This window comes from Sycon ciliatum, chromosome 2 (genome assembly GCF_964019385.1).
Source record: "Sycon ciliatum chromosome 2, ocSycCili1.1, whole genome shotgun sequence".
NCBI classification, from domain to species: Eukaryota; Metazoa; Porifera; class Calcarea; order Leucosolenida; family Sycettidae; genus Sycon; species Sycon ciliatum.
The window spans coordinates 7,469,099-7,487,689 of NC_088644.1; the positions used below are offsets into that span (position 1 = coordinate 7,469,099).

The 18,591-nt window shown below is 45.8% G+C and overlaps 2 protein-coding genes and 1 non-coding gene across 3 annotated transcripts in view; 2 read left to right on the forward strand and 1 right to left on the reverse strand.

Annotated features, from left to right (window-relative positions):
• Window positions 1-3,446, forward strand: part of LOC135808484 (erythritol/L-threitol dehydrogenase-like) — a 10,387-nt gene extending 6,941 nt beyond the window's left edge. Inside the window, exons 10-12 of the mRNA XM_065321682.1 lie at window positions 517-543; window positions 1,531-1,589; window positions 2,916-3,446. Of these exons, the coding sequence (XP_065177754.1) occupies window positions 517-543; window positions 1,531-1,589; window positions 2,916-3,023 (194 nt within the window). The 3' untranslated portion in view covers window positions 3,024-3,446. The remainder of the gene's footprint in view (window positions 1-516; window positions 544-1,530; window positions 1,590-2,915) is intronic.
• Window positions 26-145, forward strand: Trnal-caa (transfer RNA leucine (anticodon CAA)). The gene is made up of 2 exons: window positions 26-63; window positions 100-145. It is a non-coding gene; the product is annotated as a tRNA-Leu (tRNA).
• Window positions 2,948-18,591, reverse strand: part of LOC135808483 (guanine nucleotide exchange factor DBS-like) — a 25,066-nt gene continuing 9,422 nt past the window's right edge. Inside the window, exons 5-26 of the mRNA XM_065321681.1 lie at window positions 16,269-16,376; window positions 15,831-15,944; window positions 14,418-14,810; window positions 13,997-14,119; window positions 13,274-13,468; window positions 12,736-13,041; window positions 12,366-12,524; window positions 10,566-10,703; window positions 10,270-10,352; window positions 9,850-9,916; window positions 9,318-9,430; window positions 8,862-9,021; window positions 8,433-8,525; window positions 8,133-8,183; window positions 7,695-7,772; window positions 7,363-7,491; window positions 6,868-6,945; window positions 6,638-6,730; window positions 6,158-6,236; window positions 5,289-5,339; window positions 4,706-4,766; window positions 2,948-4,369 (exon numbers count right to left, since the gene is read on the reverse strand). Of these exons, the coding sequence (XP_065177753.1) occupies window positions 3,409-4,369; window positions 4,706-4,766; window positions 5,289-5,339; window positions 6,158-6,236; window positions 6,638-6,730; window positions 6,868-6,945; window positions 7,363-7,491; window positions 7,695-7,772; window positions 8,133-8,183; window positions 8,433-8,525; window positions 8,862-9,021; window positions 9,318-9,430; window positions 9,850-9,916; window positions 10,270-10,352; window positions 10,566-10,703; window positions 12,366-12,524; window positions 12,736-13,041; window positions 13,274-13,468; window positions 13,997-14,119; window positions 14,418-14,810; window positions 15,831-15,944; window positions 16,269-16,376 (3,633 nt within the window). The 3' untranslated portion in view covers window positions 2,948-3,408. The remainder of the gene's footprint in view (window positions 4,370-4,705; window positions 4,767-5,288; window positions 5,340-6,157; window positions 6,237-6,637; window positions 6,731-6,867; window positions 6,946-7,362; window positions 7,492-7,694; window positions 7,773-8,132; window positions 8,184-8,432; window positions 8,526-8,861; window positions 9,022-9,317; window positions 9,431-9,849; window positions 9,917-10,269; window positions 10,353-10,565; window positions 10,704-12,365; window positions 12,525-12,735; window positions 13,042-13,273; window positions 13,469-13,996; window positions 14,120-14,417; window positions 14,811-15,830; window positions 15,945-16,268; window positions 16,377-18,591) is intronic.

The window sequence follows — 18,591 nt, forward strand, 5'->3', positions numbered from 1 at the left end:
TGTTACTGATCAAACCTTTTGAGTTGTCAGGATGGCCGAGCGGTCTAAGGCGCCAGACTCAAGGTCTTGTACCTTCTGCAGTCAATGCGGATTGGAGCCTTCTGGTCCACGTATGTGGGCGTGGGTTCGAATCCCACTTCTGACAAACATTTTTTTCTGAAACTTTTCGATGTGAATAAGGTTCCAATGTTCTGCCTGATATTTTCCTGCTTTCACGCTTCTGCGCACCGATGAATAGATCATATTGGTATTAATTTTTGTGTTTCACACTGACACAGCAAGTTGAAAATGAAAACGCTGGTTGCATGGATAATAGATATTCTGTAATTTCTGTTTCTACTTTTCTATGTCTGTGTATCTGCTGTGCTTGTGCGTGTGCACGGACCTTGCACGAGTGTACATGTGGCGTTCACGAGTGTGTACTGTTACAAGTAGGCCTGTTTCCATGTATGAGTAATATATTATGTTCTTTCATGTGCTGGTACAACACTCTCTGTATCTTTCTTGACTCTATAGAGCTGAATATCCACGGCGGGCACCTCGGTGAGTTTTTAATCTTTTTATACCTGTATACGCTTTTCTTCTATATGTTGTGTGGGTGGGTGTGCGCGTGTGTGTGTGTGTGTGTATGTGTGTGTGTGTGTGTGTGTGTGTGTGTGTATGCGCGCGCGCGTGCACGTGCGTGTGTGTGTGTGTGTGATTGTGTGAGTGTGTTTGTTGTTCTAGTTTCGGCTCCACAATCCAGTGTGTCGTTACTATAATATAGCTTTCATGGCTGAGGTTGTTGGTACGTCTGTTGGCCCTGGGTTCCCAGTACCCAGTTGCCGAGGCTGGTTGGTAAAATAACTCCAATTCCACTTCAAGGTACCAGTGCATCTAGTATCTGCTTTGATCAAAGCAGCGTGCTGTCTATACTGGTTACCCCAGCAAGTGTAGGGTGTGCATAGGTATCTGTCTTGGCCGTCCTATTCCGATGTACTCCATGTGGTGTAGACCAGGTGTGCATTGGGGGGTCGATTCACATGGCTTCACCAGTTGTGTGGATTAGACAGTTATCTGGCGCTTGTCTTCTTGATCTGTTTCAATCAGAATCAGATCCGCTATCGTTGCTATAGAGAAAATCTGTGGGTGCACATCCAGTGCATTTGCAGATTTGCGTGCTTCTCTTGCGACGGGCGTATACATGGTACATGGTGAGTGAGTGTGTGTATGTGTGTGCGTGTGCGTGTGTGTGTATGTGTGTGTGTGTGTGTATGTGTGAGTGAGTGTGTATGTGTGAGTGAGTGTGTATGTGTGTGTGTGTGTGTGAGCGCATGGATGCATACCTGTATGAGTCAGAAGCCATGCGTGTGTGAACTAACCGGAGTGACTATTAACGACGCCCCATATGCGGGGCGAGCTCGAGGAACTCACGACGTGGGGTGCAATGGGCTGCTGTGGTGGCGTTGGCAGTATGAACATTAGGAACAGGAACACAACCGTACTGCCGTACACATTGGGACGTCTCTTTCTTTTGTTCTTTCTTTTTAGGTCCTGGAACATACCCGAAAGCCATCTCGATGCTGGAGAAGAAACAGCTTCCCATGGATGTAAGTGTTTGCTGGGGAGTAATGGAAAAATGTTCTAGTTCTCGTGCTGTGCAGAAACGATTATCAGACTGCTGTTGCTCCTACGTTGAAGTATTTGACAGCCTACACACATCATACTTGTAGCATAGGCTGGCAGGAGTAAATTCCCGACAGCTACGGTACTGGGCAGAGAAATCCAACCCCATGAATAAAGCAGTACCGGGCACTACGCAGCCCTAGCATTGCACACACTGTTCTGGGCATTCAAACAAGGCAGCATTCAAACAAGGCGGGATTCAAACAAGGCGGCATTCAAACAAGGCGGCATTCAAACAAGGCGGCATTCAAACAAGGCGGCATTCAAACAAGGCGGCATTCAAACAAGGCGGCATTAGAACAAGGCGGCATTCAAACAAGGCGGCATTCAAACAAGGCGCTACTCTATTCATTTGGTCGGATTTCTCTGTCCAGAACAGAACTGTACATGTGGTAGTAGTGTTGCTGCCTCCAGAGTCCTGGTGTTAGGGTTTGCATTGGCTTCTAGCTCCTGTGTCTTACTGTACAGCTATCTGCTTTTGAGGGTAACAAAGCACACTGGAATATCTACATGTGCAGATTCATGCGCGCGCAATGTGGGCGACGCGATCATCAGACAGCTGACTAGCTGTAATAGTAGTAATTACGGGAGCACTAGAAGAAAAGTGTTATTTCCTTCGCCTGGTAGAAATGTCTGTTTTCCATCTGCAGCAGCTCTCTACTGTGCCATAGTGTGCCATAGTGTGCCATAGTGTTGTCACTTTTAGGCATGCATGTAGTAGGGACTCGGATTTCAAAAGGCGTCAAGGCCTTCAGACTATTAAGTGCTGGTTCTCTGCCCTCAAGGATCAAGGCGCGCGCAGATACAATTCCTAAAGCGGTGGGAGGTGAGTAGATCAGAAGACCCACCAAAGTGGTCAAAGACCGAACATCCCATTCTGCGCCTTGATCCTTAGGGTCGGTGGTGTTGGTGATGCGGAAAACTTGGCCTCCAGCCGAGTTTCACGCGAACCGTAAGTTTTTTCTGGTCGAGCATTTCAACTACTGAAATTTAGTGCTATTTTCCGCGCTAAATCTGACTGTTGGATTTTCAGCACTAGCAAAAGCACTAAATTGCCACTGAATGTAGCGCTGATAAAACACAGCCCTGAAATTACGCACAATAGTGCTAGCGCTGAATTTAGCTGAATCGGAAGAAGGCCCTCTAAAAATATTCACGCTAAATTCAACAAAATCGCAATAAATCTCCTGCTACAGTTATCACAGAATCACAATACTCACAGGGGATTTTGGTGTACAATTTTGTTTCAGAGAATCATATCCCATCAACTGCCTCTGACAGATGTGGTAAAAGGAATAGACCTTGTGAACAAGAGTTCAGAATCAATCAAGATCGTGCTCTTGCCGACTGGCAAGTAGCAAGTACAAGTCTCGTTCAAAGCCTTCCAAACATAATAATATTACCATCATACGTATGTAGATTATAAAGAAAGCCGTAAGTATGTATGTCATGAGTCCCTATTTTCTATCTGATATTTGCATTGTTTATATAATTATTCTGCGGTCAAAATATAGAGCAGTGCTCAAGAATATGTACACAGTTAGTTTATCTCCCTATCGTGTCTTATGTGGCTGACTAATATACGGCAATTCATCTGCTACTTTCACTTGGCTAATAACGGTGTGATGTTCTAATCTGACACCACCGCTGTTACTTTTTACATGGTACGAACTAATTCCATTCAGAGATCATGCCGGGTGTACTAATTCCATTCAGAGATCATGCTCGGTGTACTATTTCCATTCAGAGGTCATGCTCTGTGTATGAACCCGGTGGTTTGACTGTTCTAGCTGTTGTTGAGTGTACGGGGGAGGCCGATGCAGGAGGTTCGGTGTCCGTTACCTGCTGGTGTTCAACGTCTGTAGACTTCCAGGGATTGTACAGCACAACAGGGGATATCTTGCGGGCCGTTGCTTTGCTGGTGGTCGGAAATGCAAAGCTTGTCGTGACGCGAGGCGATGGAGTTGGCTGTGATATCATAATTTGCGCGGCTGCTGCCGTTGGTATGCAGTCCAAGCTACGGTGAAACGACGGTGGGGACTTGGCACTGAGCCCCTCGCTGACAGAGCCGTCGCTTTCCATCATCATGTTCAAGTGGAAAGATGAGGTGGAGCAGACACTGCTTGTCTTGCGGGTTCGCTCTCGTCTGCGTATTGCTGGCGGTGTGCGTGGGATTACTGACCTGAGCGGAGGAAGAGTAGCGATAGCATTGGGTCTAGGAGGTATTGGTGGTGGTGGCTCACTCGGGCCTCCTCGGTTGAGAGAACGCTGGCTGCCAAAGGCGATCTTTTGTCCGCTGCTGCACTGCTGCGACGGGCTGGGAGAGCGAGAGTGACCGCTGGATTTGTCAGAGCAGGGTGACTGCCTGAACAGTCCTGGGCGTGTTTCTGGTATGCACATACTGTGAAAGCGCCGTCCCTGTGCAGCAGGGTGGTGTATTGGACTTGTGTTGTGCAGATTAGGACTGGACGCACGGCCTCGGGGACCCGGTCCCTTGGCAATGGGTGGCAGCAGGCACAAGTGAGCGCGTGATGGACTTTCACTCGACGCCTTGCGCTTGTCCGCCGCGAACGGGCTCTGGCTCCTGGAGCGAGATTGGCGGCCTCGACTTGGACTGGGTGACAGCCTGCGGTCCATCGGCAGTGACTTGCGAGTATGGGACAGTGCAAATGGCTCGGGACCATTGCCATCTGGAGTTACAGTACTAGAATAGCAAGGTGTAAATAAAGCAGACAACATACCCACACGTAAATCCACCTGTGTTTCCAACAGAGATTGTAGTAGCATGATGAAGGCTTGCATATTCAGTACTGTCATGTACTTGTGAAGACGAGTGCTAATGTGATTCTATCTATGCCACATCTTGCTGGCCAGAAGGCACCACCATAACACTTTTACGATGTTACTGAAACGAATATTGCTCACAGCACGCTGTCACCCTCCCCTCCGAAACAAGCAGAGTTTGTTATGCTGAATGACGAGAACGTGTGCGAGTGTTTTTGTGCACGAGTGTGTGTGTGGGGGGGGGGGGGGTACTCACTGTGACAAGGTGTTGTGTTTCGACATGGTGTATTCACTGGATACCACGGATCCGGAGCGATCTAGCAAGCACGTTGAAAACAAACACGGCCACAGGAAACAGAATGAGAGTTAATTTATCCAATGGTCAATGTCAACCGATTCGTGTTCGGCCATGTTGAATGTTGAAATGAATAACTCATTAAGTGACAATACAATCGTACCATTTCTAGTAATAGGTTTTTCATTTGACCTGACGAGACCATACGACGCTTGCAGACAACAGCACGAACAGTTCAACAGCCACACTCCACGAAAGCAAGTAGTTTTACTCCTGACAAGTCTTGTTTCGATCCATAAAGATGACGGGGAACTCAGAGGAGAAGCAGTTGTTGAATGATGGAGTTAAGCTGAATAATGTTATTTTATAGAGAAGATACCATGGTCTCGTCGGGTCAAATGAAAAACCTTTTACTATTTGACGGACCTATGGAAGATGGCAACAAAGAATTTCGTACCATTTCTATTGTCTGCAGGCCTAGCTTAGTGGGCACCATAGCTAAAATAAAATGTTTGAATGTCAATGGTATGGAAGAGTATCTTACTTGCATCGGCAGTAACCCAGCTGACTCCAACTTCATTATGATGTTGTCGATCTAGAATTACACAGCAGTACACATACACACATGTTTATTCATCCAGATACAAGTCAATGCTTGTGATCAAACATCACCTTTCTCTCTTTTTTCTCTTGGAGCAAGTAGAAAACCTGCTTCGCGATCACTGTGATACTTCCACTCGTAGCATCTTTTGGCCCAAAAGCTCCAATTCTCACCCTGCTTTCGTTACACTGTGCTGTTGAACACAGATTACACTGGCAAGGAGCTAGGAATCAGGATAATGTGAAATGAAGCCGTTAAGCTCTCACAGTGCACTACACTAGTACAGTGCCACTGGTCAATGAAACACGATCACACGGGTCAATGTAACACCGGGGTACAGTCAGACCTCGCTTATCCGGTCCTCTTTTATCCGGATCCCTCGCCATCCGGACGAAAATTGTTGGTTACCGATTTACAGCATATGTCATGCATACAAACAGTATGTGTGTTAGATTATCCGGTTCCCTCGCCTATCCGGATACTTTTGTGCGAAACGGATGTGTGCGGTTATGCGAGGTCTGACTGTACTGTGTAGCCCCAGGCACCTATGAACACTCCTGCTGCACTGGTGCAGGGTGCAGACTTGAACCGCACGATTAAATTATTATAAGGCCATTGCGCATTGCCAAATATGGATTGCATGAGTAACGCATGTGAGTACACTGGGATCAGCAATGTACTGTTCAACACCCCCAGACGACCATGCCCATCTGGCTGTGTGCGGTGTTGACGGTACAAAATACGTCATTGTGCAATGGGCTTATTGAGCAGCATTGCACATGTGCTAGTGTACAATACGCACTCATCCTTACTCTGCATTGTACGGAGCTGTTCTTCGAGTGACTGCCGGATGCGTGTTACCCAGATCTTCTTCACCTCCGGGCTCCTCGCCTTGACAGCGCACAGATAACAAATATGCAACACGCAGGATTAAATCCCCGCCATGGACAACATACACCACCATAGTCACTTGACAAGTCCAAAGTCTGTTCTCAATTAAAGTGTGAACAGGGCAAATGTCTCTTGCTGCCCGGCTTGGTGTGAACTGAGCCTTTTCGAATTCACAGAAAATGAACAAGAGGTCAAAATTGGACTTCTAGCAAACTTTTTTTGCAAACAAATGTGCACTTCTACAGTAGTTCAAGCAGGTTATCAAGTTAGAGGTCACATGCCTCGCACTGCTCTTTTCCGAGGCATGTGGCCTCTAATTTCCTAATACTTTGTGAAATTCTCCGTGAAGTCCAAATTTGAAATAATTATATAAAGCTACAAAATAATTGCAGACAACTTACTTGTAGAATGAAGCACTTGGTGCCGCGGTGTTGGGCCACCTGAAAGCGGCACTGATCCCCATTAACACTCTCTGTCAGTGCTACGTCCGATAGCTGCAGTAGATACAACGAGTAGGTTGCATGAAGTTTGATGAGCCATGATTTGCCAAGAATGTGGGGATTTTGGAAAGTAGTGTACTGTATATCGAGGAAGGCGAGGTCAACTTTTCGGGATCAGCAGGCTACTGTACCTTGATATGGTCTTTGTAGTTGTAAATTGTCCTACTTTGACCTAGACGCTGAGGCTGTCGCTTGGTCATGATCAGAACCTGAAGTGAAGCAAAATGTTCAACATAACATTTACCCAGCATAACATAACATTTATTTTACTCAGTGAAAATAACATGTGCGTTGGTAATGAAAAGCAAGAAGCAAGGGTAGCCCAAGGTCAGTGACACTTGTGTTTTGAAACATCACAGGCGACTGGTGGTGAGACAGCATATTTTCATTTCTTTTGGACAGATAGCTCTACAGAAACCCTATTCTTGACTTTGGTCAAGAGACCGTAGCTTCCTAAGGGCTTCTACTACTAAGGACGTTCACACTGCACACACATGGCAGTGTAAACAGGCAGTGCAATCGGAGAAATCTTGTCGTCCAGAGTACTACCACTAGTACATATCACGTTGTGTTCAAGCAGTGCTGTCAGATGTAGTCCAGAGTATGCTCAGTACTATGCTGCTAACCTGTTCATAGAAGAAGACTTGGCGTTCTCGCTCAGCCACCGAGCGGTGCAGGACTTTCTTCACGGACGACGTCGGGACCACCTGGAATGTGTCCTGCATCAGTACGTGGCCTTGCTCTAACAAGCTACCCTGCAATATTCGAAAACACAAAGTAGCTCATGAATGCTATGGCTGCATGGTATTGTATGCCAGTTGGATAGTGCATGAATTGATGTTATTCTTATCTCTATGTAAGGCATATTTCGACTCTATAATATCTATATGCAGTTCTGCAAATAAGCTCATGCAAACCTCAAGGGATCACATTGTCTTGTTCTGCACAGTTTGCTTACCGGGTAACCTAGGATACCGGACGAGTGCATGACATCATTGGCCTGCTGTAGGATCTCCAGCATAGTATCCAATGCAGACTGAACAAAGCAAAGACGAGAGAATGACTCGTTATCGCTTGCAATCATGACAGCTTATTATAATATACACGTGAGCAATGATGGGTGGCAGAAATCGAACAGGCCAAGGTACCCAAGGCGAAATGCAACGACACGCACAAAGTGGCCTATAAAAACTCCTTGAAATTGAGGTGAAGACAAATGAAGTGTCTGAATTATTTTTTATCATCATATTCATGTCAAAGAAGCGCTTGGCACAGCACTATACCATTACTCTCCACTTGTTGCTTCACTGGAACTTAATAATATAATTACAAGTACATGCAAAATCTGATGGCTGAGTGCCCAAACGGAAAGGCAGGGCTAGGCTGTATGGCTCACCTGGATAGTCTTGCGTGCACCGTACGCCTTCGCACAGTTCTTCAGCATTTCCTGCAGGAGTGGAGAAGGTGAGTGTAGTGTTTTGAAATTGTTGAAAATGACATAAATTTTGTGAAGAGCAAGATTGATAGACATGAAAAGGTGAACGTCTAACAAATAAATACCAACTACATACCAATTTACATTACAAACGGAGTTATGGGTACATCATACTGATCCTCCGCCAAGACGTCCAGCCACTGATATTCAGGAGCTACCCGAAATAGAACAGCGCCACACTGTGCAGTGCATCTACTGTACCTTGAGCATCAGTTGGTATTTGGTAATCCTCTGCACAGGCTTGATGAGATAGTCGTGAAGTGACAGTCGATGTCCACGCTTGATGCGTAACTCCTAGAGAGCACACCACACATGACACATCAGCAATAGGATTTTACATACTAGTGATGATGGTTTGGGCTTTTTATTACTATAAATGGAGAATATGTAGTTAGTTGTTGACAAAAGTGACATTAGGATATGGTTGGTTCCCATGTACAAAGCACATTGAAGCCATGAATGCCACTTTAGGTGCCTTGTTTTCCGAGCATCGTGCAGCCCTGGATAACGGATTTCTACCACAAGATGCTCTGTCAGAGAAACAGCACTAGGAGTGAAGGGAGGGTGATCAGTAGCAGCGTGTAATAATGCCTGGTAGAGGAATGATGGTAATTATAGGGGATGACTCACCTCAAAGAAACTGCCTTCATACTCCTCGAACAGTGTATCGGAGCGATGTTTGTTCTTACAATACGGAATGTACAGCTGAAACTGACGATAGTTGTTGACAAAGCTCATCCCCAGTAACAGCGGGTTGTCCATGCAGCCTTCTAGCTCCGTCAAGAACGAGCTGTGATGAGGACAGGCACACACACACAAACCGGCATTTAATTAATCAGAAGTGGCCAATGAAGATGGCTGTTCCGCTCTGGACAAAAGTTTGGACATCACTGGGTATGGTCGTGAGGGAAAATTTGCGGACACGATTTCAACTGCTAAATTCAACAGTTCCCTCTAATCACAGCTTTCTAGTATAACTGTATAAGACTGGTAGACTGCCCATATTCAGTTTTGAGAAGGAAGTGTAGCATGGTTAGGTATGGCAAGGTATGGTATGGGATGTGGAATTGTTCTCTAGAGACTAACTTCTCGTGAAAGTCCAGTATTCTTGGAAGATTGCAAAAGGCTGTCGACTGCTTGCCAGCAAGGAATGGCGGAACTTTAGGATTGGCTGTTGTGTCCATTGCACTCCAGTATGTCTAGCACACAGAAAGCATAGAGAAGATAAATGACAACAATCAATTCTCACTACCATCCTTATTTATTTAGGGTAAGAGAAACAATTTGAACCTAAAACACTCTTCACTCTCAATGCTAGCGCCTTAGAGGCCATCTGTAGATTTTGTCGCCATTTATCGCAACCGCGCAAAACGTAGACTTCCCAAGACCCTCTCCCCTACCCTACATTGCCCGAGCTAGGGTCATGATGAATGGCGACAGTTACGGATGGGTCCCTTAAAACATTTATGTAGCCGTGAACTTCACAGCACTTCCCTCTACTGGAGGGAGGACTTTCCAGGATAAGAAGGATCACACAGCGAAGACAGTTTAGAATTTGAGATGTTTAGGTGAAGCATCATCACGTTCCAGTTGGATCATATTTGAAGAACACACTTACATCAACAATGTCACGGATATCATTGATATATACCCGCTCCGTCGTGATCAGCTCACGGGCTATGCACCTGCAGCACCGGGGAACGCACGGTGGAAAAGAAACTTTCGCTCTGCAATCTTTAGAGTGGTTCCATACCTACTGGCCACGACCACATGCTGACACAAGTTACACACAAGTGTTTTCAAAATCCCTCCTGGGAAAACCATGCTGTATAATGTTATGAGTTTACGTCCACGGGTAAACTGGCATCAATGATTGCTGGTGAGAAACTAGTGACAAATCAGAACCCGCCAAATTACGTTTGATATTTGCTTGGTTTCATACGTTGGGATGGTTGGCTGTTTGCACTCTAAGCTCCTATAGGCTCTACAATATTGTATTGCATCATCATCTCAAGGAAAGTGCTCATTAGACTCTTACCTGCGTTTCTCCAGCACACTCAAATCAGTCTCTTCGTCCTGCAGAAGATCTCCAATGTCATCATCTCTCCAGCCATTTAGAACCTTAGAACACAGGAGCATTTTCAGCAGGTGATACAAAGCGTTGACAATTACAGGCAAACATCGCCCTGGCACAGTGTAGCTCCCTATCCTTACAACCAAACAAGTGCAGTGCAAGAATAGCATTGGCTGTTTATAGATTTCAAATCTGCTTGACATGTGTTACTGGACAAACATTCAGTCGAACACCAAATAGCAGAAATGTTTCATACATACGGGTGAGTCTTGGCTGCTCGAGGTCCGGTAAATGCCAGATCCCAATGTGCTATTCCTGTGTGCTGAGGGAAGAGTAGAGGCAGAGCTCGAGCGCAGTGGATGTCGATCGTGAGAGTTGCTTGTCACTGCCGGAGCACTCTGCAAGGAAAGGAAACAATTGTTGACGGTGATAAAAAAAAAACACAACGGCACCCGTGTACACTACCAAAACGCACTGGGAAAACCAGAATGCCTTTCTCTGCCAAACACACTTAATGCAAACATTCTTTTGAAGCTCGGTGCAATTCCTATCAATAAGGCTCCAGTCTAGCTCATTACTGCTTTTGTAAATGTAAAATAATGTTTTATTCCCGTAGCTACCGTATTATCTCTAATATAAGCACAGTCTCCAATAATAGCACGTCTCCAATAATAGACCACCTTGGGGCGGCATTCAAAATATAAAGTGCTCAGTCTCCATTATAAGCACACTGTGTAAATTCATTATCTGTACCGGCGAAAAAAAACCTGAAATGTGTGCGTCATACATGAATTTGGCATGGCAACATGCCTCTGAAATGAGGTTGAAATAATAATGGAACAGTCTCCAATAAAGGAACGTCTCCATTAGTAGCACGGGGCGGAGGTACATTGAAAAAATAAAGGACCGTGCTTATATTAGAGATAATACGGTATGCAGAAGACGTTACTTCAGTAATGTCTGGCGCTAGCCAGGGTCCACACAGCTTTAATTTGGTGTTTATTTGTTTGTTTGTGGCGGACGGACCTCCATCTGGCGCTATCCCGTATCTGTCCCGTACTGTACCGTACCATCAAAGACAACTGGCCACAAACAGCTGGCCACAATATTCAAATAGGGCTTTCAAATGCAAGATCATAACGTGAAGCAACTTGGAAGAATGAGTATGAATGCGAAGTGTATCGGGTAATGCATGTAGGGCGATTGTGCGGGTTCAAATCCCAGGTTATGCCTTGAAAAAATAGGAGGATTGAAAAATTTATAACATCCTATGCTTTTTTGCCTAGGTCATCAAGGTGGTAGACGGTGTCGTATTACCCTCAACCGTACCTGTCCCGCACCGTACCGTACCATCAAAGACGGCTGGCCACAAACAGCTGGCCATCATATTCAAATATGGCTTTCAAATGCAAGATCCTAACGTGAAGCAACTTGGAAGAATTAGTATGTATGCGAAGTGTATCGGGGGATACATGCAGGGCAATGGTGCGGGTTCGAATCCCAGGTTATGTCTTAAAAAAATAGGAGAAATGAAAAATTTACTATGCTTTTTTTGCCTAGGTCATCAAGCGTAGGGCCCTGAGCTTCCAAGTTCTCTCGTTCGGAAACGAAACAAAGGAAAATAATATATGAAGGTTCAAATCCACTTTGGTAGTCTCTTGTAGGAGAGGCTTTTGCCAACATGTTACGGTAGGTACTTCTCTTTTTTCATTCTATAGGCCATGGTTGGCAATCAGTCGTATCTCTACATTATTGGCAGTCTCAACGACATGCTATGAGATATTGATAATAAATAGAATAAATTAAAATAAATAAATGTAGTCTCAGATCATTGTGTGAAAATCAATATAATATTGATACGTGACAGCACATACTTGAGACGAGTAGAGACGTCTGACAGATGCTCTTCTTCCTCAAGGATTCCGTTCGTCCATCAAGAACGAAATCCTTGAGGAAGAAGAGCATCTGTAAGACGTCTCTACTCGTCTCAATATAATATTATGGCATACCGGTATCCAGTAACTAGCAGACCACTGTGGACACACATGGGGATGGCTTACCACGATACTCGAGTTGTCCAGATCCCAGTTGACATCGGGAATGTGTGACGGCGAGAACTCGTCAGCTGTTTGTACGGCCGACTCACCGTGTCCGCTATCACCCTGCTGCTCATAACTACTCTCGCTGGACATACTGATGGCATCTTGCTCAGCCAATTGCTACAGCATGACAGGCAAATACCGTACAAGTACATGCACAGTCATGTAATTGCATCTGTAATTGCATCTGTGTATGGTAGTGTGGTAGTGTGATGTAGGGATCAGTCTACATACAGATCACTAATGACTCGATGATAGGCGCCCGGACCATTTTGCACCGAAGAAAATGCACAGACCAGCACATCAGCACAGGAACAAGCAATGCACTCACTGCCTTCAGGTCATCGACTATACTCTGGTGACTCAGCAGCAGCCCGCCAAGGCTGTCTGATCGTGTTTTCAGCAGAACGACCAAGTCATCGCGCCGCGTCATCACCTTCCCACTCTTCTTGGCCAGTGAGCAGTCAGCTGGCATCTCCTTGCCTACAGTGATCATCTGCTCAATTGGGATGTCGGCTACCTGGCCTAGTAGAGACATCACATCGTTGATAGCATCACCAGAACCATCTTCTGTCAAACACGCGTCCAGGTTCTGAGTCGCTAGCAGTCGATATGCCACATCACACAGGTGTTCAGCCTGCAGAGGATGCACATGGATGAACATGCACATGGATTCCACTGGTTATCAAATCCTCAGGTGATAGCTACCCCTGGAACACTGCCAATAGGCTTGTCAATATGAATGATTATTCTAGGCTGAACATGTCTGCCTATTCCTGGATGTCAAGTGTGTTTACCAGTGTCCGAGCAATGTGGAACGCTGCCATAGTTGCATAGCTCAATACAACCCATGATGATAGACTGTTTACCTCATGTACAAGAGAATGCAGTGATTTGGCCTTCTCCAGTTGCAGATGTCTTCGCGCTAGGTCATGCGCCAGCCTGTCGCCAGCGCTGTTCAACTCGGTGCAGATGGTAGTGAGAGCATCGGCTTGTCGTCCACCATCCAGTGCTGCGATAGCTGCCTTTCGGTCAAGCAGCCCTTGCATTGCCAATAAGTCCACCTGGAACAGTATAATTGCAAAATAGTGATAGTGATGTTTGGATTTTCTCATTCCGGCTCTCAGCCCCATGCTATCTCCACACTTGGACAATGCGACGAGATCGTTACAAGTATATTTTGTAAGACTTTATTAACAGCAAGGCGACGTTAACACAGTGACACAAAGGACACAGTTGAACTCCTGCACTACATGCTCTGACAAGATGTACACTTCCTTAGTACAGGCATTTTGAGAGATACAGATCACCCCTACATAGCAAAGTATATTTGAACAGGAGATAAGAAGTACCTCGGAAACTAAGTTCCATTTCCTGTTCCCTAGTGGGTGTGCATATGGACATGTCTATTGACACTTGCACATATATAGAATATGAAAAAACGGGACAGAGGAAGTGTGCATGCAGAAGGCAAACAAGAAGGCCACATGCCTGGAAAAGGGTAATGAAATGTTCTACGGGGACTGAAATTCAGATGCATATCCATATCTTTCCCTCTCAGATTTTGATCTCCGAACAAGTCCTATCCCTACCTGAGCACTCTCGATAACTTTCAGGTGTGCAGCCAGGAGAGTGCACGCTGCCGAGAACGAGTCTCCCACATCACTGCAGCTTGCATGCAATCTGGCTAGATGGTCTGACAAGGATGTTGAGCACTGCAGCAGATAGATGGGGCACCGGAAACATTACAAAGTGCACGGCAAATCACATGAAACCAATTGTACCACAGCTTACAAAGCCAATACTGAATGCTAATAATATGGGGACTAGCCAGTACCAAGCACAAGGGATTGGTTAGTCCTATACATGTTCAGTGTTTGTTGCCGCAATGATTGGTCCGGTCAACCACTACAATGCACCACACAGACACAGTGCATACACCGCAGGCAGTCCACAGCTTATTACACGTAAGGGGCTTCATAAATGCACTGGCATGTTAGAAACATTACCAACCTTTCCGATTGAGTTTGTGTAGTCTAGCGTGGATGCAGCATGTTCGAGCTCCTCTGCCTGCTTGTGGCACGTTGTCTCCAGGTTTTGAATGGCCTGTGTCATAGTTGTGACTAGTTCATCCACACACGACACCAGTCCGATGAAGAACGAAGTCGATGTGCAGAGACGATAAGAGCATGGACTGCGATGAAGATCACCAGCAAGGTTCTCCAGCGGCACTTGGGATTTGCGCGCAATCTCCAGACAGACTCCGACTCGCTCCTGCATGTCCGCCTTTGCAGCACTGATGCCCGTCACGGTGTCCCTTGCAATGTCCGAAGAGACGACTTTCTCTGTAAGATCCTTGACTGCACGTAGCTCCTGCGAGCACGGACCTGCTGACCTCTCATACCGCTGCATAGAATAATATAGAATAGTGGAAACACAGCACTTTCCAGCCAATACACTGCGGTCAATAAATACCACACAGGCCACCCGGTATAGTGCTGGGCGTGTACTGATAAATGCATGTGTAATTAGCATTAGTATTCACACATATCCGCCGGATGAGTACGCTTGGCCCATGCAACATAGTGATCCACTAATACAAACCAGCGTAATATTATGTTCCCTTGGTAATTCAAGCAAGCAAAGAGAAACGGGGGCACAGGCAACGCAAATGACGCAAACAACTTGAAAAAAGAGATGAGGACGAAAACACGCACATAAAAAGGAAGTAAAGTTTGCTCGATTGCTCCTGGCTTGCGTGTGTGGGTCCAATGACTACAAGCCGCCGGCTAGCTTGGGTACAGTGACAGGTCATTCTGGCCAAGTGGAAGTCATCTTATATCTAAACAATCGACGAGGAGACAATAGTCGTAAAATGGCAATAAATAAGATAAATTGTGCACTCATATTACATTCATTCACACAGTATCACATTCATCTGCCACTACCTTTCTCACATACACTATATTCACACATTGCAAAGGTGCAAACTTCGCTTTTTGTACTTGTTAGCTGCTGTATTTCTACCTGAAACCATATTAGCTACATGTATATAAGTGTGTGTTTTAGTTATTACATTTTAATGTGACGGCGTTCCACTGATGACAGTCACAAGAAAACGTTATGGAACTTGACTTTCTTCATTTTTGCTGTTGTTATGAGTGCACAATTTATTTTATTTATTGCCATTTTACATCTTATATCTTGCTGAGTATAATTATCACTGAAACCATCTTTCCCTCAAACCAGTGAATGTAACCCGCAAAGTCATACTATATTTACACTTCAGACACAATGGTTCTGCTTCTTCGGCAATGCGAAGAGCAGCTCGCACCCATACTCATGCACACCACCGACAGCAGCCAACATCACAACATGGCCATCTTCCAATTGTCTGAACTTGTCCTAAAACAGTTCTACCCTTACCAGTAGCAGGTCAACCCAGTCAGCATGGTTGTATATCAGAGTCCCTCCATACTCCTCTGTTAGCTGTGATGCTGGTACATGGCTAAGCAACGTCTTCATACCCACTGTTACAACCTAGACATCAACCAAACACAGCAAAGGGAGACGTCGAAATGAACGGCCAGGTTTCCAGCAGACACTTGGAGTGCAGTAGTGCAGTAGGCTGCACGTCTTCTTGACCACGCAACAGCTTGTAGTGTGTTTCTTGCGCAACAACTCATCTAGCCTACAATGCATTTATGACTCGCTATGCTCGCAAAGCCACTGACCATGCCTACTTCAAGTTATCAAACTCGTTTGTATTGGTGCCAATCATGGGAAAACGGCCGATGAAAAATATTCGAAACATGCAACACGATCAAAAAGAAAAAAAGAGCTTTTTGCCGTAGTCGTTCTCACCTTGATCGCAAAGTCCGTCAGCTGAGATTTGTAACTGAACTTGGTCAGACTAACTCTTTGCTGAGGGGTAAGAACGTAGATGCACTCGGCAGCCGGTGGCAAGGCAGCCTGTATACAGGTATTGGAAACAGGAAGCCAACACACATGCATGCATGCACGCACACACATGCATGCATGCACGCACACGCACACACACACACACACACGCGTGCACGCACACGTACATACACGCGTGCACGCACACACATACACGCGTGCACGCACACGCACACACACACACCATCACACAAGGAACCTGTTTGCATTCTCAAAGTATTTATTGGCAATGTACGCGGTCCAAAACACCACCATAGACTCAACAGACCCTCGGGCGGTCCTTATTTGTCCTGTAGCATATGCTAACTGGTAAACGTTCTGCTAAGGCAAGCACTTAAACAGGATGGAAGCATTCAGGTCACTAGCTGTATTCTTTGTGTTACTGTTCCAATCTGGATGTTTTTGTTACCATAAAAGGCATCGGGTGGTCATACAATGCCCGCGGGTGTCTGCCAGTGAGAACATACAGCAGTTTAGTGACTATAGTACTGTAGATTGTTCACATGCACACTGAGTGCCATGACCCTGCATGCACACCAGTACTGACTGTACTGATGTAATGACCCTGCATGCACACTGGTACTGACTGTACTGATGTAATGACCCTGCATGCACACTGGTACTGACTGTACTGATGTAATGACCCTGCATGCACACTGGTACTGACTGTACTGATGTAATGACCCTGCATGCACACTGGTACTGACTGTACTGAGCGCCATGACCCTGCATGCACACTGGTACTGACTGTACTGATGTAATGACCCTGCATGCACACTGGTCTAGTACTGTACTGATGTAATGACCCCGCTGCAATATGGCCTGCATGCACGCCGTGGTGCTCGTAATCATTTGCATGGAACAGTTATGTACCCTAATGCTGCAACCATGACTATGCATAACACAGTATTGAAGGTACAGTTCTAGACGACAAAACTGTGTGTTCATATAATTTCAACTACTACTCATTATCGCTGCTCTTCCCTTTTGATCACTATCAGCCACTTCCTGCTGGCGCTCCTCAATACGTTGACTAGACACGCCTGACATTTTAGGTTTTCTCCGGTAGAATTTTCCGGCTCGTTTCTCCTTCCTCGTGCAGACAGAACAAGAGTTTAGTCATCAGCAAGCCAAGAAGAAAACACTTGCCGAACTCTGATTGGCTGAGGACGGTTGACCAATCATTTCAGGTGTGAATTTCACAGCCAGGATGGTTGTCGGGGTTTGGCATGGCTAGAATTTTCTTCCCCGCGTTCCCGTTTGGCACCTTATGTTTTGTTCACTTTTGTATCAAGATGTCGGCTAGACTTAAAAGCACCTGGGCTCAGTTAGATCTGTGACTGTTCTCTAATGTTGTATGATTTTTGTGCTCGTTTCTCCTTTCTCATGCAGAAACAACAAGAGTTCAGCCACCAGCACCTGTAATCGGTGGTTTTGTTGTCTTTAGGGCCCGGTCCCACATGCAGTGGCGGATCCGCTGGTGCGACAAGGTTTTGCGGGAGTGGTGTCGCACCTCCCCTGCAACAAAATGCTCGCGTGGTCTCACATGCTCACGCGTGCACGGCGAACGAAGCAAGCGCGCCTCTCTGACTTCCGAAAAATTCAGCGCAGCTCTCCTGCATGCAACTCAAGCATGCTTTCACTCCGAAGTACGCGTGCACGTACTGACTGTACTGATGGTATACAGTACTGTGTCTGTGGACAGAACTGTTTCGTCCTTTGTGGACACATCAACGCAGCACTGATGTACTGTTGATGTAAATACTAGGTGTTGGACAGACCGTTGTTTTTGTTGAGTATCAAGCATTAGCTACACGTCGTGGGTTCGGTATTGTTGACTTTGAGTCTTTGTTCTGTATAATCTGAAAGAATGGATTTTCCGTTGGGTAGAGATCGATTAGCGAGACGTTGTCGACAGGCAATGGAGACCGCAGCGACATTTTGTTGCTGAATACTAGTACGAACTTGTTGAGCAGCACGTCGACGATAACCAATGATAACTGCTACAGATACTGGTAATATTAGTACATGTATCGCTCTTGCCAGACCTACATCACAGTGGTCCCCTTGCGTGGTTTTACATGATGGCCATGCTTGGTTGCTCACGGGTCCGGGATTTGGTCTTTGGCCGACGCCACAGCCGTCGGTTTCAGCTTCTCGGCTATCCACCTATCGCTCTGTATCTCTCTTCATCCCTTGGCCAAACGAGTCTTGACTTCAACATACA